At 44.7% G+C, this 22,438-nt stretch overlaps 1 protein-coding gene across 2 annotated transcripts in view; it reads left to right on the top strand.

Annotated features, from left to right (window-relative positions):
- The first annotated feature begins 3,349 nt into the window (after window positions 1-3,349).
- ipo4 (importin 4) overlaps window positions 3,350-22,438 on the top strand; it is a 107,261-nt gene continuing 88,172 nt past the window's right edge. Inside the window, exons 1-8 of one of the 2 annotated variants that reach the window (XM_073029440.1) lie at window positions 3,350-3,554; window positions 6,966-7,052; window positions 7,681-7,760; window positions 9,930-9,971; window positions 11,342-11,471; window positions 13,437-13,616; window positions 14,007-14,072; window positions 17,625-17,726. In XM_073029440.1, the coding sequence (XP_072885541.1) occupies window positions 3,489-3,554; window positions 6,966-7,052; window positions 7,681-7,760; window positions 9,930-9,971; window positions 11,342-11,471; window positions 13,437-13,616; window positions 14,007-14,072; window positions 17,625-17,726 (753 nt within the window). In that variant the 5' untranslated portion in view covers window positions 3,350-3,488. The remainder of the gene's footprint in view (window positions 3,555-6,965; window positions 7,053-7,680; window positions 7,761-9,929; window positions 9,972-11,341; window positions 11,472-13,436; window positions 13,617-14,006; window positions 14,073-17,624; window positions 17,727-22,438) is intronic. The other variant, XM_073029441.1, reaches the window with a different exon arrangement.

The following is a 22,438-nucleotide window of genomic DNA, read 5'->3' as shown; positions in this document are numbered from 1 at the left end:
AAGCGCGACGCGGGAGGGCTCAATCGCCGCGTGCGGGCGCTGGGAAACGCGCAGGCGCGGCGCGGGAGGACCACCCGGCGAACAAACGGCAGTCGCGACCCCGAGCCCACGCGCAGGCGCGGATGGTCCAACCCAAACCGCGAGCGCAAGGCGGGAGGACTAGTCCGAGCGGACGATCGCGGCGCGGGACCACTGGCCGCACGCGCAGGCGCGGGCAAAGAAGCAGCGATGAGCGCGTGGCGCGCGCGCTCAACGGCCCGGCGGAGGCAACGATGCCCGCACTTCCACCCCGGGGTCCTAGTGTCCGGCCGTGTTCCCTCTGCTTCATCCCGGCAGGGGCGCCGTGGCTCCAACCCCCTCCGCTGAAGTTGATTAGTTTCAAAGCAAACATCCCAATACCCTGATCGAAGTGCAGGAAGGGTTCTGGAGAGGATTAAAACATAGAATAGTACAGCTCTAGGCTGACCATTCGGCTCACGATGTTTGCTGATCTTGACGCCAATTCTAAAAAGCTCCTTCTAAGTGTTATCTACAAGCCCACCCCCATTTATTTAGATTACTAAACCATTTTAAAAGCTTCTTAAACTCCATTATAGCCCCGGCTTCCACTACCATAACTGTTAACCCATTTCAAACACCAGCCACCCTCTGCATAAAAAGAACTTGCCCCTCATGTTACCTCCCCTCAGCCTTACAAACATGCCCTCTGGTCTTTGCCATCTCTACCCTGGGGTTGGAACATCTGTTACCAATAAGTATCCAGACAAACTGTAGCACTGTGTGACACCTCACATTATGGATCACCTATCAATAAACAGGTACCTTGACAAAAAAAGGAAAATATTCTAATTTAGGGAATTAAAAAAAGCAACAAAGGTAACTACAGATGTTGAAAGTATTAAATGAAAACCTCAAAGTCCTCAGCAAATCCATCTGAAATAAACGTTCTGCCCGGACGATACCTGATCTAAGTATTTACAGGATTTTCTACCTTTTATATAATACATATAGAATTAGAGTCATAGAGAGGTACAGCATAGAAACAGGCCATAAGACCCATCTAGTCTATGCCAAAATCATTTGAATTGCCTTCTCCCATCCACCTGCACCGGGACCGTAGCCCTCCATACCCCTACTATCCATATGCTTATCCAAACTTCTCAAACATTAAAATCAAGTTAGTTTGTCCCACTTGTGGGAGCTCATTCTACACTCTCACGTCCCTCTGAGTGAAGAAGTTTCCTCTCATGTTCACCTTAAACTTCTCCCCTTTCACCCTAACCCATGAACTCTGGTTATAATCCCACCAAATATTGAAAAAAGGAAAGGTCAAAGGAATTGTGCTGTGTGTAACCAGGCCATGTAACTGCTTATATTCTATCCATACCCTCTAGTTGCTCTCTTCCCTAAAAGTCAGGATACTGTTGTCAGGGGAGTGCTCACTGAAATAGGAGAGTGTGTGTGGGGTGGGGGGTTAAGATGTGCTTAGTGATAGCATCCCACTGGAGATGGTGGAAGATTGGATGGTGCTGGAAACAGAGGTTCGAGAGGTGGTAGACGGGGATATGGGGAGCTCCATCCCTGTCATTATGGCTAGAGATTGTGGTGAAAGTAGATGTGAGGGAGTTGTTGGAGGTGTTTGCAAGAGCAGAATAATTGAGGACATCTTTGTCGAGCTGATTTATCCGATTTCCTTTCTGACACGTCTGTCCATGTTCTCCACTACTGCCACGACAAGGCTGAACTCGGGTTGGAAGAGCAACAGTTCACATTCCATCTGGTTGGCCTCCAACCTGATGGGACAAACATCGATTTCTCCAACTTCCAGCAATTTCTCTCCCTCCCTCCCATTTCCCACCCTGGATACTCTCTCGCCACACGGTCCTGCTGCCCACTTGGAGCCGCTAACATGGGTCACCCACCCACAGAGGTTGGGGGGGAGGAGGGGAGTGGCTGACATGGTCTTCATGAACAGGGGGGTGGGGAGGGAAGCAGACATTGTCCTACCACCCACAGGGAACCTGCATTATGTGGGTGCCAATACCATCCTCTATCTCAGACCTTCTATTTTGAGGAAGGTGAGGGCCCAGTCTTCCGAGCAAAAATGGGCATTTGAGTGCTTTGTGGAGAAGGACAACCCTGCCACTACACCTATATTAGTTGCAAATTAGGTTCAAGCAACTTTCATGTTTATAAACAAATGATAGCTGATGCTGTTATAACAAATAAGGGAATAATATTTATTTCAATATTAGAGATGATGTGACCATTCTGTATTTGTATTTTTCAGATTCTTTTGTCAATGAAATATTTACCAATTTTTATGGATGCACCTATCTAGGTGCATCACGTTTGGTATGGCAACTGTTCTGCCAGTGACTGTGAGAAATTGCAGAGAGCTCACTCACACATCGCTGTAGCTAGCCTCCCATGTATGGACTCTGTCTAAACTTTTCGCTGCTTCTGTAAAGCAGCTAGCATAATCATAAACCCCACCCACCCTGAATATTCTGTCATCTTCCCACCTCCCATCGGTCAGAAGACACACAAAAATATGAAGGCACGTACCACAAAGCTCAAGGACAGCTTCTGCCCGCTGTTATCAGGCTATTGGACAGTTCCTTCAAACCATAAGATTGGCCCTTGACCTCACAATTACCATGTCGTAGCCTTTGCACCTTAATGTCTGCCTGCACGGTATTTTCTCTGGTTATTCTGCATTCTGCTATTGTTTTCCCTCATGCACTGTGCAATAAGGATTTGTATGACCAGTATGGAAGCCACATTTTCCACTGCAAACACGAGGAAATCTGCAAATGCTGGAAATTCAAACAACACACACAAAATGCTGGTGGAACACAGCAGGCCAGGCAGCATCTATAAGGAGAAGCACTGTCGACGTTTGGGGCCGAGACCCTTCGTCAGGACTAACCGAAAGGAGAGATACTAAGAGACTTGAAAGTAGTGGGGGGAGGGGGAAATGCGAAATGATAGGACTGCACCTCGATGCATGTGACAATACTAAACCAATTCAAATGTTTTGAAATGAAAAATCCACGGGAATGAGTGCAGATAACGTTCACCGATAGTGGTAAGTCACGAGTCCTCCCCGCTGCAGCCCAGTCCTCCCACATGACGAGTACTGGTCCTCCCAATGACGGGCATCTGCAGCCCGGTCCTCCTGGTGGAGGGTGAGATCGGGACATGTAGGTCCTCCCCCATGACGCGGAGGGAAGGGGTCGCTGCAACCCGGTCCTCCCAGTGACGAGACTATGACGTCCTCCCACCCGGTGGGGGCGCTGCAAAGCGTCAGCTGCAGCGTCGCGTCAGACGGCAACTCTTGCGGACGGTGGAGGTGGCGCTGCCAGTCGGAAGCACGTTGCCGGCGAGGGAGGCCGCGCGGCAGTGGGCACTGGGGAGGGTAAAGCAGGGGGACAGCGGAGAAGGAGGCGAGGGGCGGCTGTGGCGACCGAGGCGACGGAGCGGCGATGGCCGAGGTGCTGGAGAAGATCCTGAACAATCTGCTGGAGCCCGACACGGCGCTGATCCAGCAGGTGAGGTGGGGTTGGGGGGAGCGGAGTTCGGAAGTTACGGAGCACCACCCGTTACGGAGATGGGAGGGGGAGCCGGAGCTGAGTACGGGCTGCGATCAGGGGAGGAGAAGGGTGACGGGCCGGGACCCGGTTCGAGCGGTTCCCTCAACATTGGAGCGGGGCTGCCTAACTGTCAAGCGGCGCTCGCGCGCCTTCAAACGGCCGCGCGCGCGCTTTGCGGGAGGGGGAGGGGCCTGCCGGCAGCAGGGGCAATCATAATGAGGGGGCGTGGCCTGGTGACGGGAGGGTGCAATCATAATCAGGGGCGGGGCAAGAGTGATTTACATGGGGGCGTGGCCTGCTACCTCGTCAAGGGCTGGAATAATTAGTGGGCGGGGCTTTGCCCCCAGCTCAGCGAGAGATGGAATTGAATTGACTTTATTATTTACATCCTCCAGATACACGAGGAGTAAAAACCTTTATATTTGGTCTCTGTCTAAATGTGGGGCGTGGAGATGCAGTCGGCTGGACAAGTAGCTTGGGGACTGTTAATGGGAGACACCTTAAACAGTCCCAGGGTGATTGGGAGTGTGTTCATCAGTGTTGTTATAAGACCGCAAAATATAGGAGCAGAATTAGGCCATTTGGTCTATCAAATCTGCTCTGCCATTTCATCATGGCTGATCCAGTTTTCTTCTGAGCCCCAATTACCAGTCTTCTCCTTACATCCCTTCATGCCATGACCAATCAAGAACCTATCAACCTCTACCTTAAATATACACAAAGACTTGGCCTCCACAGCTGAATATGGCAAAGAATTCCACTGATTCACCACTCCCTAACTAAAGAAATTCCTCTTCATCTGTGTTTAGAATTTAAGTCAAGACCCCCACCACCAATGCTCTTTTCTCGCAGCTGCCATCAGGTAGAAGGTATAGGTGCCTCAGGACTCATACTACCAGGTTCAAGAACGGTTACTATCCCCTTAACCATCAGGCTCTTGAACCATTGAAAGGGTGCAGAGGAGATTTACAGGATGTTGCCTGGATTGGGGAGCATGCCTTATGAGAATAGGTTGAGTGAAATTGGCCTTTTCTCCTTGGAGTGATGGAGGATGGGAGGTGACCTGATAGAGGTGTATAAGACAATGAGAAGCATTGATCGTGTGGATAGTCAGAGACTTTTTCCCAGGGCTGAAATGACTAACACGAGGGGGCACATTTTTAAGGTGCTTGGAAGTAAGTTCAGAGGGGATGTCAGGGGTAAGTTTTTTACACAGAGAATCGTGAGTGTGTGGAATGGGCTGCCAGTGACGGTGGTGGAGGCAGATACGACAGGGTCTTTTAAGAGACTCCTGGATAGGTACATGGAGCTTAGAAAAATAGAGAGCTGTGGGTAACCTTAGGTAACTTCTAAGGTAAGGACATGTTTGGCAGAGCTTTGTGGGCCGAAGGGCCTGTATTGTGCTGTAGGCTTTCTAAAAAGGGATAATTACACTCGTCTTTTGAGATGTTCCCACGACCAGTGATCTCACTTTAAGGACTCTTTATTGTATTATTTCTTGTTCTCATTATTTATTACTATTTACATTTGCATTTGTAGTTTGTTGTCTTCTATGCTTTTGCTCTTTCATTGATCCGGTTTACAGTTGCTATTTGCTGAGTATGCCCGCAGGAAAAAGAATCTCAAGGCTGTATGTGGTGTTATGTATGTAGTCTTATAATAAATTATAATTTGAACTTTGAAGAGTCCCAGTGTCTGACGGGTGAGCTCTAATGATTTTGACAGAGGTGAAAAACACAAAGCTGGGATTTGAGGCCGGGAATGTGGAGTGACAATCATTGAGTGTGTGGCTGCAAATATTCTAATCATCTCCACTTCTGGCCATAGAGAAGAAAGATCTGAGGGCTTTGGGGCATGTAGTTGAGATGAGAGCTGTAGCATCTGCTAATGGAATGTATCAGCTGGTCATTGTCAAGTTTATGGTCAAAAATGCAAGCAGCATCAGATGCACAGCATTCACTTGAAAAGCACAAAGATAAGTTGGTAAAGAAAGGATGTAATTAGAACAAAAGTAAGGCCCATTGTAGTGCAAAGTGGTCATAGTTTTGCCATACTGTGACAGTGATTAGGGTTGTTCCGGTTGGTTCAAGAACCAAATGATTAACAGTCCATGATGTTGTGTCAATCTTTTAAACAACTCTGATCAACCTAACCCTTCCCTCCCACATAACTCTTCATTTTTCCACATGCCCGTGTAAGAGTCTCTTAAATGTCCTTATATCTGCCTCTACCACCACCCTGGTAGTATGTTTCATGCTTTGTGTAAAGAAAAATCTACTCTGTCATTTCCCCTATGCTTTCCTCCAATCACCTTAAAGTTATGCCCCCTTGTTATTAGCCCTGGGAAAAAGTATTTGCTGCCTACTCTACCTATGCCTTTTATCATCTTATACACCTCTGAGGTTGCCACTCACCCTTCTGCACCACAAAAAGAAAAGCACTGGTTCACTCAAACCTATTCTCATAAGATATGCTCTTTAATCCAAGCAGCATTCTGGTAAGTGTCCTCTGCACCCTCTTCCACATCCTTCCAATAATGAGGTGACCAGAACTGAACATAGTACCCCAAGGGTGCTGTTACCAGAGTATTTTTTTGAAATAGCTGTTTTTCCTTGAACCTGGTGGTATGGGACTTCAGGCTTCTGTACCTCCTGCCTGAGAAGATGCCATGGCCTGGATGATGGGGATCATGCATATAGATGGTGCTCAGGAGGCTCTGAGGGAACCTGAGATGAAGGGTTGAGAGTGAGTAGAGAGTGACTTGGAGGGATCAAGAGCCTGAAGTACAGAATGAAGGAGACTGAAAATATTTCTGCATTGGGTGGCTAGGATCCAGAAGGCGAGTAGTAGAGGATAATGTATTTCTACCATTCCAGTATAAGTGGATAGAAGTCTGAAATGAGAGAATGTGATTGGTACGGACAATATACCATAGCCATTCTTGCAATTCTGTATAACAAGTCAGCCTTAATCCACCTTACCTTTGAATTTACTGTGTCATCCAATCTCTAAATCCCTGATTCAATGAGCCACACAAATCTGCCATCCTTAGTGACAGTGGTTCCACAGCTTCCATGGAGCACAATTCCAGAGGTTCACCCAGTCTGATGGAAGAAATTCCTGCTGCTCAACAATGATGGGTGACCTGGAGTCTGCAACCTGAGGAAAGGAATGCCTCTGTCTCAAGAATGGCTAGTGTGGAGAACTGAGCATCATATTATTTGGTTCAGTTCAGTTCAGGTGAAAAACACTCTTGCATTTCTATCAAAACTGGGAGAGAAAGGAAGAGGGGGAGGCAGACATGGGCAGTAGAATGGAATGGTTTATTGTGCTGTGGATCGTGTAAATCACTTCTTCTCTTGCCCACAGGCCACAGCTCAACTGAAGGATGCATTTAAGGATCCATCAGTGGTCCCTGCTCTCTGCACAATCCTCACAAGTGCACCAAGCCCTCAGGTAAAGAGCTTTGAACTTCTTTGGTCAGAGTTAATGCGGGCATGCTGATTACGGGGGTAAGAGGGTCAAGGATGCAGATTTAAGAGAAATTAGGATATAAAGCAGAAGGGAAAAGCGAATATATTTCCAGCAAAACAACTGAGTTGAAAGAAGAGTCTTGGATGCAGATTGAATAGTAATTTTAAAAAGGGTATTTGTAAATACTTGAAAAGGAAGCAAAAATTGCAGGACTGTAGGAAAAGAGCAAGTGAAAGTACTAGGATTAACTGGATCGATCTCTCTCTCCCTTTTGCTTTCTCTCTCGATCTCATCTCTCTTTTCTCTCTCTCTTCCTTTCTCATTCTCTTTCACTCCCTCCCCCCACCCTTTCCATGTCTAGCCTACTCTCTCCTTTCTTTCCAGGTGAGTTTATGGGATTGCGGGATTTGGCTGATTTGAGACAGTTTTCCTGGGGCCGTGGGAATGCTAAGACCTTCCCACATACTGACCCACTGTCAGTTCAATGTGAAGTAAGCCTCCATTGTGGAACCTGCTTTCAGCCCTTCTCTGTTTTGTTCCTGGGCCTTTGCACTTCACTTTCTCTTCAGCTATCAGCAGCTCACCCTTTTCTCCCCCTCCCCTGCTTTAGATCCGCCAGTTTGCAGCAGTACTCGTGAGGAGAAGAGTTGCTAAACACTGGAAGAAGCTCTCAATTGATCTAAAGGAGAAGTATGTGATTGATCTTTTAAATATGATTCAAGTCAGAAGATGCTTAACCTAATATGTAGTTTATAAATGAGGGCATGATTGCCTATCATCATCTGGGATTGGAGTGGAACAGACCACCAGAAAGTGTTGGGCTCCAGTCTCTAGGGGAATGGATGTGTCAGGAGTCAGACACTAACCCAAAGTCAAACCCATTCTGAGGCAGAGAGGGCAAAGGGCTCCACTCTTTGATAAATGGGTGAGTGCACGGGTTTGGTTCCAACCTTCCCCCTAGGGGAAACTGCAGACAAAACAGAAGGGGCGCATTAGGGTTAAGGGAGATGGAGGAGGAATTGATGCATGAATAGCTCAGACACTGATCTTTCACCCTCTGGAATATGAGGTCAAATCCAGCTTCAGACATTAAAAATTGCGCTTGTGAAAGGAGATATGTTTTTGGGTGCTGATGCTGTCAGGTAGTGAGAAAGCTGGTGAAATGCCTGGTTTTGCCACACCACCACCAGTACACCAGTTCCATTATGTGTGACTGAATGAGTCTGTGTGTCCAACTGAAGGAGAGGTTGCAGGGTCTGAGGAAATGGAAAGAAGTAGAGCGGGTTGGAAACTTAGGACCTTGGTACAAAGTCACTGGAGAAAGGAGGTTCCCAATAAATTAACTTGGTGTGAGATTATCTGAGCTTGGTTTTTTCTAACCAGCAACACAAGATTTTCTGCAGCTGCTGGAAATCCAGAGTAACAAAATGCTGGACGAACTCAACAGATCAGGCAGCATCTATGAAGAGCAATAGATTTGACGTTACAGGCCAAGACCCTTCACCAAGACTAGAAAGGAAGGGGGAAGAAGCCAGAATAAGGAGTTAAGGGAGGGGAAGGAGTACAAGCAGAAAGGAAATAGGTGGAGGGAGGTGGGTGGGGGAGGAATGATGAAGTGAGAATCTATGAGGTGATAGGTGGAAAAGGTAAAGGACTGAAGAAGAAAGAGCCTGATAAAAAAAAGGAGAGAAATGAAAGGAGGAGGAGGGGAACCTGAGGGAAATGATAGGTAGGTGAGGAGAAGAGAAAAGGGGTAAGAGGGGTGCCAGAAAAGGAGAGAAGGGGAAAGGGGAGAAATCAATGTTCATGCCGTCAGGTTGGAGGCTACCCAGGCGGAATATGAGGTGTTGCTCCTCCAACCTGAAAGTAGCCTCATAGAGGAAACCATGGACCAATATGTCAGAATGAGAATGGGGATTGGAATTAAAATGGTTGGCCTCCAGTAAATCCTCACTGTTGCGGATGGAGTGAAGGTGCTCACCGATGTAGATGAGGCCACACCAGGAGGACCAGATACAGTAGAAGACCCTGACACACTTGCAGTTGAAGCGTTGCCTCATCTAAGAGGACAGTTATGGCCCTGAGTGGAGGTGAATGGGCAGGTGAAGCACTTACTCTGCTTGCAGGGTTAAGGAGGGAGATCAGTGGGGTGCGACAAATTTTGAAGGGAATCACGGAGTGAGCGATCCCTGTGAAAGTGGAAGGGGGGGAAGTAAAGATATGTTTGGTGCTGGGATTCCATTGAAGATGGCAGAAGTTGCATAGAATGATGTGCTGGATTCAGAAGCTTATGGGGAGCTAGGAAGGAGGAACTCCATCCATATTAAGGTGACTTCTTCCCATTTCCTTTCCAGTCTGATGAAGGATATCAGTCTGAAATCTTTATTCCCTTTGATAGATGCTGCTTGACCTGTTGTTTCTTCAACATTTTGTATTCACTAACCAGGATCCTCATTACAAAGTTTGTCCTTCTGTTGTCAAAGAACTGGTAGGGGTAGTTAGAGAGTGGCTCATGTAACTCAAGCTATTTAAATAAGGATGATCTGTATTATAGAAAGTTATGTACTGTTTCCAGCTTGCATCAGTAAACCATGTGCAAGGACAGTGTTAAAGAAGCTTCTTTCATTCTCACTCATGTAGTCCGTACCCTCAGAGTGTGTGGTGGGATGGTATAAAGGGAATTTCACTGCGTCTATCTCCTGGAAGTGTCACCATGTCTAACCTTAGGGGTGTGTGATGGGATGGTGTCGAAGAGGTTTCACTATATATTTAATGGGAATTTTTGTTTTAACTTGGTATGGTATCCCAGATCTAACAGGTTTTTTCTCTCCCTTTCTCTCCCTATTTTTTGGTCTCCAGTTTGAAGCCGGTGGTTTTGCAGTCTCTCCAGCAGGAACATGAGTAAGTGGACTGATTTTGGAATTAAGTTGGCAAATGTGTTGCTCAGGAGGTTGATGGTTGGGTTGAGTTGCTCTCTGATCTTGGCAATCAATTTGCAAACGCTTTGTCACTACACGAGGAGACATCATCAGAGCGCTGTTCACTTGTGGTGTGTCCTCTGAATGCTCGGCCTTTATACACTTACCGTTCAGTTGATTGGTCGTCGCTGATTGGTTACGTGTCAAACTGTGCGTTGTCTGGAATTTTGCCCACATTGGCTTATAAATAGAATTATTTGTGGAAAACCGTGCTTCTAGGAACTCTCTTGCATGCCATGTCTTTGCTTGCACCATGACTTCCACTGATGCCCAGTTGAAATTATGCCCCTCTCAAACTATACTGTATCTACCCTTTAAGAAGTATTGGGAAACCCACTTGTAAACCACAAAGAGTGAAATGATGCCACTGAATTGGAAAATACCATAAAATCATGAGACAGAGGTGCAGAATTAGACCATTTGGCCAATTGAGTCTCTCTGCCATTCAATCATGGCTGATCCTTTTCTCCCCTTCTCAGTCCTACTCCCCGGCCTTCTCCCCGTAACTTTTGATGCTGTGTCCAATCAAGAACCTATCTATCTCTGCTTTAAATAGACCCAACGATCTGGCCTCCACAGCTGATAATAAATTCCACAAATTTACCACCCTCTGACTAAAGAAATTTCTCCATTTCTCTGTTTTAAATGGATGCCTCTTTATCCTGAGGCTGTCCCCTTGTCCTAGACTTCCTCCACCATAGGAAACATCCTTTCCACATCTGTCTGGGCCTTTCAACATTCAAAAGGTTTCAATGAGATTCCCCCTCATCCTTCTGAATTCCAGCAAGTACAGAAGAGAGTGGCAGTAGTGAGATTGTGAGTAGGCATTGCATTGCTGCTGCTCGCTTCCATGCAGACAGCAGTGCATTCCTGAGCGCAGCCTCATCCACGTTTTCAACTATACATTTATGTGCTCTATAAAATAAGTGAACTCAATTTATTAAGGTCAACATTCTACACCTGTAACTAGGAAATGGAAAATAATCCAGGCTTTAGTGAGTGGGAAAGAAGCAGAGAGATGTTTCATTGGAGATCTGGAGAACGGCAATCTTAAGCATTGGTATTAACATGGAATGCGGTATTGAATGTGCCAGTAGAATAGTCAAGTTGAGAAAGGCAGGTTTTAATGGAATGAGACCAGTTCTGGTTCTGCACTCTGTGCCTAACCACTCGGAGTGTGTGATGGGAGCTTAGTCTGTCAAAGAGGTATAGTCTTGATACATCACCACCAGGGAGGTGTGTAGGGAAGTTGAAGCCTGCACTTCCTCACATTCTTTTCATTCCCTTTTCCAGGCACAAGGTTCGGCACGCAGTGGCTCAGTTGGCTGCAATTATCGTCAAGCATGAAACGCCAGAGAAATGGCCACAACTACTTCAGTTTATAACTCAGTGGACTAAGAGCGGCGTTCCAGCAGAGAGAAAGGTATGTGAATGGCTGTGGGAGGTGTAGGTGAGGGGGGGCATCGTAAGAGTACGCGTCAATGGTACAGATGTTGTCAGCTTGAAAATGGTGTGCTGCAGGGAAAGCTACGTTTAAAATGCTCCTTGACAGCCCATATAATATTGAATGGCAGCTTGTTCAATATACATACTGTGTGAAGAGGTTGCCCCTCAGGTCCCTTTCTTAGATGAGGAAATGCAGATGGAATTAAGAGTCTGCCCTAGCAGGGAGAATGGAGTCAATGAGGTAGATGTACTATGGCTACAGTACTGGACTAGCTGGCAGAGCTCTAACCCATTCTAAACCTTCCCACAGTAACCGGGTCTTCAGCAACTTCAAGTCACTAACTGAATCTGGAATTAATTCTATTCTCAGTAACGGTGACCATAAAAAGACCGAATTTATGTTAAAACCCCATCTGGTCTCCCACTGTCTCTCAGCAAAAGAGAGTCTGAAATTCATACCTGCTCCAGCCTATCTGTTCCCCAAACTGTATTGTTGACTTTTCATTTCAGTTCAGCAGTAACTGGAGATGGAAAACAAATGTCAGCAGCATTCGAAATCTGTGCAGGAATGAATTAAAAGGGGGATGTAATTATTCTGTTTACCATTGTCTTCACAAGGAGGGAAAGGCAGTCCTGGTCCCTTCTGTGAGGGATTGATGCAGGCTGGAGTCTAATCTGTCTTTGAAGGTGAGGTGAGTCCTGGCTGGATGCAGAATCTCAGTAGAATATTGCACAGCAGTGGGCTCCAGTGCTGACATTTTATCCCCTTTTCTTGCACCGATATTTTTTCTCTCTTTGACAGATTGTGGTTCCTGAAGCAGCCAGAATGATATACAGCTGAAGTGGTTCTGACTGGGGTTTGGTCACACTGAATGGGCGTTCACCTGTACATTGAGAATTAAGGGGAATGTTGGAAGCATTAACAGATCAGGAAGGTCTGAGGGAGGATCTTTGACCTGAAATCTTGACCCTGTTTCCCTTTCCACAGAAAAAGCATTTTCTGTTTTTGGCTCAGATTTCCAGCATCTTTGTTTTCCTGATATACATTAGCCAGAATCAGTTTCAGGTTTATTATCACTGACTTATGTTGTGATACATTTGTTTTATGGCAGCAGTACAGTGCAAGACATTAAAAATTCCCAATGTACAATAAAAAATAAATAGTGCAAAAGAGGGGTAGAGAGGTAGTGTTCATGTGTTAATGGATCATTGAGAAATATTATGGCAGAGGAAAAGCTGTTCCTACAACATTGAGTTTGCATCTTTAGGCTCCTTTACCTCCTCCCTGAAGGTAGTAATGAGAAGAGGATATGTACCAGAATGTGGGGGTCCCTAACAATGGATACCACTTTTTGAAGATATCCTCAATTTTGGGAAAATTATGCCTGTGATGGAACTGGCTGAGTTGACTGCTTCTGTATGCTCTTTAATCTTGTGCATTAGAGCCACCATATCAGCCTGTTATGAAACCAGTCAGAATGCACTCCACTGTACATCTGTAGAATCTTTGCTGACAAATCTCCTCAAACACCTAACAAAGCATAGCCACTGATGTGCCTTCTCTGTGATTACATGAAAATAGATCCTCTGAGATACTGACACCAAGCTGCTCACCCTTTCTACTGCTGATCCCTCAATGCGTATGTTCTCCTGACTTCCCCCTCCTGAAGTCCACAGTCAAGTCCTCTGTCATGCTGCTGTTGAAGATGAATAAAGAGAGTGAAAGGCTAGACTGAGGAAACCTACCTTCCTTTGATGCCAGAAAGGAGGGTTATGGTATCTACAGCCAGAAGACCTAGCCTGGTTAGGTGTTGAGACTTCAGGCATTGAGGTGGGAGGGAAGGGATGTGTGTTCGCATCATGTCACTGGAGTGACCATTCTAGCAAAGTTCTGATTAGCAGGCCAGTAACCAGTGCATCTCCTGCCTGTTCTCTTCCTCAGGTTGGGATGCTACTGCTGAGCACCGTGGTTGATATCAGCACCGAGTCCTTCAAACGTCACTTCCGCGAGCTGATGCGGCTCTTCCACCAGACCCTGGAGGATCATGACAACCCACTGGTTGTCTTCTACACCATTCAGACCCTAACCACGGTGGTGTCGTACATGGGGACAGATGAGATGGTGAGTGTGGGCTTGGTGCTCTCCACTAGGTGAAGCAGCTTCCCACGCAGAAGACCCTGCACTGACAGTCACAGTGAGGTTTAGTGTTTCTGTACCTATTGAACGTGTGTCTGTGCTATTGTTAGCAATAGGTGTAAGGGATCAAGCGACACTTAGTGGGTTCAATGGCCTTTTCGGTGAAATTGCAGCACAGAATGAGCCTGTCTAGTTTCTGTTGATCTGATGCTGCAAATTGTATATTTCTTTCTATTTCAACAACATGGTTAGTGTCTGTTGGTGATGAGCGGTTTTGGAGACCTGCCATCTCACTCCCATCACTCCCCAGCTGTGGGAGGGGACACTGTCAGTGTGTGAGGCAATTTGACAAGGTTGTTTATTTTCCTTCTGCAGAACATGATGCGTCCCATGATCCCAAAGCTGTTGATTGCCATTCAAATCCTCATACAGCACAATCAGGTGAGTCAAACCTTGAGAGAATGGCTGGCTGCAAGTTCCTCCTGGCTTGTTAAGTATTGAACTGCAACTTGTGTGAATCCTTTAAATGACCCCTTTGTCTCCCCTTATCAGTTTTGCATGCTTAGTAAGAGCACTGGAGTCTTAGCATAATATAGCACAAAAACAGGACTTTCAGCCCAACTAGCCCGTGCCAATTAACTAGTCCATCCCATCTACACCATGTCTATTTGCTTACATTTGGCTTGTATCCCACTAAACCTTTCCTATCTATGTATCTGTCCAAGAGTCTTTCATATATTGTTATTGTGCCTACCTCAAACACTTATTCTGGCAGTTGGTTCCACATATTCACCACCCTCTGAGTTCCCAGGTCCCTTTTAAATCTTTTCCCTCTCACCTTAAACTGTGCCCTGTAGTGTTTGATTTCCCTTCCCTGGGAAAAAGGAACGACAATCGAGAAGATGTATCAAGAACATAACCAGCCTCAGGTTATCCACATGCATTTTGCTTGCTTTTGTTCTTGCAGGGCCTGAATCCTTCTCTTGGCCATTCGCCTGATAGTCCTGCCAACATCATCCTAGATTTCCTGACCAGAGATGCATAATCCCAACTGCATTCCATTCCCCTACACCTCTCTGGCTTGGGATCTGCTGCACTATTGTTGGGATCAGTGTTGTTTGAGGGTGGGTTGAGGGAGTCTTCAGCCATGAATTATCCACCTTCCTGAATGTGATTGCCAAATTAGGTGTCTGATTTCATTTGAGGCTTGACTGCCGTTCTGAATATTTAAGCAGTATTTTGCTTCCTGGAATGATGTGCTGTGAACAATAGTACTTCTGGTGCTGGGAGTACTATTAAATCTGCACACGTGAAACGGGTATTTGGTGAATGGACGTCTGATCTTTATGGGATGTTGGATTAAAGAGTAAAATTGTTAGTTTTCTCATAGTTTAACTTTTCCTACACTTGTTTGTATTTAATCACTTTTATACATGTACGGTAATTTATTGTTCAGTGAATTTTTCAGAGATTGCTGATTGTATTTTTCTAGAAGTTTCTCTGCAGCAGGTGTCACACCACTGATTGGCTCTTGCATAGATTATTCTTACTGGAATAAAACTATAAAACTTGGAAACAGAATTAGGCCATTCGGCCCAAGAGTCTGCTCCACCCTTCCATCATGATTGATTTATTATCTCTCTTAACTCCATTCTCCTGCCTTCTCCCCATAAACTTTGACACTCTTCCTAATCAATCTCAGCTTTAAGTATACCCAATGAACACCACAGGTCGTTGGCAGCCAACCAGAAAATGCCCCCTTTATTCCCAGTCAGTCAATCTTCTATCTACGGTAGTATCTTTCCTGCAAAACCATGGGCTCTTATCCAGTTTAGCAACTCATGTACGGCACCTTGTCAAAGGGCTTCTGAAAATCCAAGTACACAACATCCACTGAGTCTCCTTTGTCTATCCTGCCTGGTATTTCCTAAAGAACTACAACAGATTTGTCAAACAAGATTTTCCTTAAGGAAACCATGCTGACAATGGCCTATTTTATCATGTGCACCAAATACCCTGAAACTTTATACTTAATAATCTTTCCAACCACTGAAGTCAGGCTCACTAGGTCTATAATTTCCTCTCTTGTCTCCCTCCCTTCTTAAAGAATGGAGTGCCATTTGCAGTTTTCCAGTCCTCCTGAACCATTCCTGAAATTAGTGATTTTTGAAAGATTATTACTAATGCCTTATTGCAGGAATCACCCCTTGTAATATTGATCAGTGAGACACAGAGAGGATCTAATTACTGACAAGTACCTTTATTATCTCAATGGAAGAGCACACCAACTAAATTTTCCTGACCTGCCACGAGCAGTCAAAGAACCAAAAATATAATACCAGTCAAAAAGGAGTTTCTGCTGCTGGCCACATGTTCTTCGCAGTCCCGTTTGAATCTCCACGTGACCATGGTGCATCTCACATCCGCCATAGTTGTTCTCCTACAGAGTTACCGCCTCCAGAACACTTGAAGCATCTGCTTTTATATTAATTTCTTAACAATTCAAATATTGCATTCTAGTGTCATTGGCTTTAGGTCATGTGACTGGCCTTTAACACCTTTTTGTTGGTTCTACTCCAGGCCAGTTTCCAATTATTGCACCCTTCTCAGCAAGTGACAATCAGTAATTTATGGCTCAATCAGCAACCAGCTTGAATTATGCAGAATGGATTCAGACCCCAACAGTTAAAAACTTGCATGTTAGTTATATCCAACCAAAGAACACCTCACACATAACTTCTTAATTTGGAAATGATCCCTAGTTCAGCAGATTCCCTGAGGCATCAATGTATCAACCTTAAAACACTGATCAAGCTAAGCGAGTTCAGCTCAAAGTGAAGAAGAGTCTCTTCATAAGATGGCAGCCTCCATCTCCTCCCTCATGGCAAGAACAAAGGCAATTGGGCTGTCTGCTTCCCCTGTCCTTGATTCATTCAAATTCACTGATTTGTGTACTGTAGTTCTTTCTGACCAACAGCCTCCACAATCTCTTCAGCTACCTCTTTCTGAATCTGGGGTGTAGTCCAGCTGGTCCAGGTGACTTATCTACCTTCAGACCTTTCAGCTTCCTCAACACTTTCTCCTGAGTAATATCAACTACACTCACTTCTGCCCCCAACACTAGAATTTTTGGCATACTGGTAATGTCATCCACAGTGAAGACTGCTACAAAATACTTACGTTCATCTGCCATTTCTTTGTCCCCCATTACTACCTCTCCAGCATCATTTTCCAACAGTCCAATATCCACTCTTGCCTCTCTTTCCCTCTTTATATATCTAAAAACTTTGGTATCCTCTTTTATATTGTTAGCTCACTTACCTTATTAACATTTCCTTCCCTTATTGCTTTTTTAAATTGCTTTCTGTTGTTTTTTAAAAGCTCCCCAATTCTTTTAACATCCCACTAATCTCCCATCTGCTCCTCTATTGAATCCCTTTATCACTACTACACTACATTCCGCGCCCCCCACCCCACTTCCTTTCTAAAACTCAGTGCCAGAGACCCAGTCGCTGCAGGTTACCCCAACAATTTGTCTTTTACTTTGTTATTTGACTAATCTGAGCTGGTTTTCAGTATAAACTGACCACAACTTCTCTGTGCTTTGTCTTTTTTTTCTTCATTATTATAACACTTAATAAATGACTAACCAGCAAGTTTCGTGCCTTATTTTTGACTTCTAAAGAACCTTTGGATCACAAAAGCACCAGGATCTAACGAGGACTAAGTATACTTTAACATTAGGAGGGGAAAGGAGAGAAGGGGGTGGGCTCTCAATCAGATCCAGCAGTTTGTTCCCAAGTAGTGGTGGTCACTGGCATTCTTTGATTACCCTTACCTGTAGGTGGCATTGTTGAGCAGTTTATCAAGAAGCAGAAAGTTATCCCAGCTCAGGGATCCCGGCTTTCCTCTGCACCTACCACTGCATTATAGGTATACAGTCTTCACTTTGCTTTCTGCCACAACTGCAACTCTCTCCCTCTATTCCTACAGGATCAGGCCAGCGAGGCTATGGAGGTCTTCAATGAGCTGATGGAGAGTGAAGTATCAATCATCGTGCCATATCTGTCCCAGATTGTCCATTTTTGCCTGGAGGTCAGTGCAAGAGCCTGCTGCCCAGCGGCTCTGAATTTTTGTTGGCTCTGTGCTTCTTCTCAGTCCTTCTTGTCCCACCTTGGGTTATGGTACCATCAGCTCCAGCAATGTGCAGCATTTCACCCTTCTGCCTATCCGTGTCATGTAAACAGTGATCAAACTCTTCTCTAAGGTGAAGCTGGGCTTACAGCAATGTGAACAGTGATCTGAGTGGGCGTGTTTGACAAGCCAGTGTAGAAGCCCGTTGATGCTCCCTGCCAGTGGAATGTTCGATTGGACAGTACAGAGGGAGCTTAAATCTGCTTCACTGGCTCTGAATGGAGCAAGTACCTCTACAACTAGTGCAGTGCCATGGGAACTACAATAATTGGATGCTTGATGAGGGACCATAACCTGATCAAACTTTGTTAGAAGACTCAAAGTGTTTTGATTCATTCTGAAACCAAATCTTAATAAAGAATTAAAAGGTCCTTAATCTAAACAAACCAAACAGCAAAGCTATTAGATGTAAAGTTGCCAAGGTAGACTGAAAAACTGTTAAAATATATTACAGTAAGTCAGTGTCAACTAGCATTTTAAAATTAACTGTTTAGTCTATAACAAATATATATACCTCTTTTATACCGGTGATGCAACAGACAAAGTCGTCCAGCTATGGGAAAAGGGAAATTAAAAATGGTATTACATCAAAGTAAAAAAAGAACCAAGAAATTGATCAACACAGAGAAAGTGAAATAGGAAAGGATTTGATTGAGAACACAAAAAAGGCTGTAATAACTTTTACAGGTTTGTAAAAGTGAAAAAATTAGCTGAAGCTAATATGGATGTCTTACAGGCTGAGGCAGGAGGAAATCTATAGAAGTAGTAAGAAAATTAAACTACACTTTAGTATCTTCCTTCACAGAATCCTCTAAGAACCTCTCTGAAATAGTGCAGAAGAACAGAGCAAGAGAGAGTAAGGGGCTGAATGAAATTACTGTACGATTACACACAAATATCACTATGATGATTGTACGCTTTAGTATTAATTGTTTGGTGACAATAAAGTATAATAATAATAATAATTAGTGCAGTATAATAATAGTCCCTTATGGGAGGCTTATCCAGAAGATTAAGATGCATGGGGTCCATGGTGAATTGGCTGTTTGGATTCAGAACTGGCTTGCACATAGAACACAGAGGGTAGTGGTTGAAGGGACCTATTTGAGCTGGAGGTCTGTAATTAGTGGAGTTGCGCAGGGATCTGTGCTGGGACCTCTGCTGTTTGTAATGTATGTAAATGATCTGGGTGAAAATGTAGATGGGTGGTTTAGTAAGTTTACAGATGACACCAAGATTGGTGGAATTGTGGATAGTGTAGAAGTCTTGCACATACAGATCAGTAACAGATACGGGCTAAGAAATGGCATGTAGAATTTAACACACACAAATGTGAAGTGTTTCCCCTCAGTAAGGCAAATGCAGGAGATAGCAAGACCCTTAACGGTGTTGCTGAACAGTGAGATCTTGTGGTCCAAGTTTATAGCTCCTAAAATGTTGCTGCTTTTGTCGTGGTTTTTCGTGCCCCACAAATGACCAGGAGACGCAGAAGATTCTTCAAGAAGGGTTAAACTTTAATTTGCAAATCAAGGCTGAGACAGTCATTGAGCTAGTCGCTGATTGCCCACCGATCCTTGTACATAGCATTTTTTATAGCAATCTCCTGGTTTAGTTGCAATAGCATATCCAATTGGTCTACAGTTGCGTCTCACAAGTACATCCACCACTATTGTTTCTACCTATTGACTTAATCATGTTCTAATCTACATCTCTTAACTACCTCTCATTAACACACCATTGTCTTCTACATTCAATTGGATACATGCATAGCAAATAGCAAACTCAGACTACATAGTTTTGGTTACACAGCAAACAATGCAACTTTTATAGATAGATAGATACTTTATTCATCCCCATGGGGAAATTCAACTTTTTTCCAATGTCCCATACACTTGTTGTAGCAAAACTAATTACATACAATACTTAACTCAGTAAAAAAATATGATATGCATCTAAATCACTATCTCAAAAAGCATTAATAATAGCTTTTAAAGAGTTCTTAAGTCCTGGCGGTAGAATTGTAAAGCCTAATGGCATTGGGGAGTATTGACCTCTTCATCCTGTCTGAGGAGCATTGCATCGATAGTAACCTGTCGCTGAAACTGCTTCTCTACCTCTGGATGGTGCTATGTAGAGGATGTTTATACTCCAATATATCCCCCTTTGACACAGAGAAAGAAGACTAAGAGTCTGTGCACAAAAGCCCCAATAAACTCAAGCACTTATTCCCAAATCTCGGGTTAAACTATAATTTTCTGCGCCAAGACCTCAAAGTATTCTCTCCCTGTTACCCTGGGCCGCTGAGCCAAAAACCTGTCCCTTTGTACCTGAAACAGGGAAAAAGACTCAGAAGCCCTTACAATCTACTCCCACACTGTCGTTTTGCTCTTGTTCATCCTGCAGGTGTTGTAGGCTGTAACAATACATTTTCGGTGCTTCTTTCTCCACTAAGCTTGCTTCAGTAATTGCCACGAGCTTCAGAAATTGTTTGGTTGCAGCACGCACAAGAGACTTGAGACAAGGAAGAAAACAGCACAGCACAAGTGCACAGCTCAACAATACAATACTGCCAGTTATTGCCATTTTAGTCAGCCATGCTCCCCATCTTCTGAGTCTACTTTCTAACCAGTCAAATAACTGATGTCCAAACCCTGCATTCTGTGCGCATACCTCGCACTGTGACAAGACAAAGTCCACTGAAGCCTGTAAATAAGGTGACCAAAAATCATCCTTCTTTATTTTCTTTATCACTTCCCCCCTTGCATAATGGTCAATCCCATGCGCTTCTGAAATCAGAATCGTCAGTAGAGGGGAGGGCGCTACCAACAAACCGTCTTCCATGCTCCACAAGCCTTCCGGGTTCTGCTCGGCCCCCCTTCGTCTCCACATTGTCTGATCTGCCAAAGTTGCCTTACCTTGTATTTCAATTAGGTCCTCTACCACAGGTTCTGGAGCTAGGCTTACCTGGGGGGCAATGACAGCTTTTCTGGCTGCCTCATCCGCAGCTTGATTTCCCTTTGTTATTACATCATTTCCCTTTTTATGTGCTTGGCATTTTACTATAGCCAATGGTTTAGGTTTCATTATGGTTTTTATTAAGTCTAGAATTTGCTGACAATGTTGTATGGGATCTCCACTGCTTTTTTAAAAACCTCTCTGTTTCCACACTGCCTCGAACAAATGGCATACTCCACGAGCATATGCCGAATCAGTATAGATGTCTACATTCTCACCTTCCATCATTTCACACGCAGCTGTCAGGGCTTTGATTTCCGCTAGTTGGGCGGAACACGGTTGGGGACAGGACTCCATCCTAATAATCTTAAAGCTTGACTGATCCTGCTGCACTACTGAGAACCCTGCATGATTTCCGTCATAATCCCTATAACAAGAGCCATCTACGAACAGAACCTTTTTATCTGCATCCTCTAGTGGTTCTGACCGTAAATCTGCTCTCAATTTGGCAAATGCCATCGTCTTCCCTACACAATCATGGGGTTCTCCTTCATAGCCCAAAGGGACAAAATCGGCTATATTACTGGTAGTGCATCTCTATATAGTTATATCTGGAAATGTCAATAGCATCTGATATGCTGCTATCCTGGCTGGCGTCAGCACAAATTTCCCTCTTTCTAGCAATTCTGCTACTTTGTGGTGTGTGTACAGAGTCACAGGATAGCCCAGGGTTACAGATGATGCCTTTTCATATGCATAGTACAGCGCCGCCAATCCCTGATAACAGGGTGGATACCCCTGAGCCACCTCATCTAGTCTCGTACTGCAGTATGCTATCGGCTGCTTTGCTTTTCCTGTGCCTGTCTCTTGTGTTAGAACCGTTGTGACATAACCCTCCTGTCGGTTGGATACATATAAATGAAAAACCTTCTCATAGTCAGGCAAAGCTAATGCTGGTGCTGACTGCAATTCCTGCTTAATAGTATTGAAAGCTATCTCCGCCTCTCCATTCCACTGTAAGCCGTTCTTCAAATGTGTATGTCCTGCTTCTTTCATTATCTTTCTCAAAGGTGCCACAATCTCAGCATATTTTCCTATCCAATCTGAGCTGTACCCTGCCATTCCCAAAAACGTCATCATCTGCCCTAGAGTCTGGGGTTTTGGGGCCTTAGTTATTGCCTCAATCTGATCTGGTGCTATCGCCTTCACTCCCTTGGATATTACCCTGCCTAAGTATTCCACTTGCTGCGTGCAAAATTGCAGTTTCTTTCTGGATACTTTATGTCCTCCGTGCACCAGCTTCTCTAACAGAGTTATAGTGTCCTGCTCACGCTGTTCCTTACTGTGGGAGCAAATCAACAGGTCATCCACATACTGTAACAATGTACTTTCCAATGGTATGCCCTCTAGGTCTGCCTTCAACACCTGATTAAAACCCTTGCGGCATTCTGGTATAGGTGTACTGAGCACCTCTGTAAGTAAATGCAAACAGATACTGACACTGGTCGGCCAGAGGAATGCTGAAGAAAGCCGAACACAAATCAATCACTGAAAAGTAACTTGCTTCTGGTGGAACATTAGTCAAAAGTGTATGTGGGTTGGGGACTACCGCTGGCCAGTCCTCTACCACATCATTTACCGCTTGCAAATCATGCACC

Source organism: Hemitrygon akajei, chromosome 25, assembly GCF_048418815.1.
Source record: "Hemitrygon akajei chromosome 25, sHemAka1.3, whole genome shotgun sequence".
Lineage (NCBI taxonomy): Eukaryota > Metazoa > Chordata > Chondrichthyes > Myliobatiformes > Dasyatidae > Hemitrygon > Hemitrygon akajei.
The sequence above is the reverse complement of the archived record's forward strand: the minus strand, read 5'-3'. Positions and strand labels throughout refer to the sequence as shown.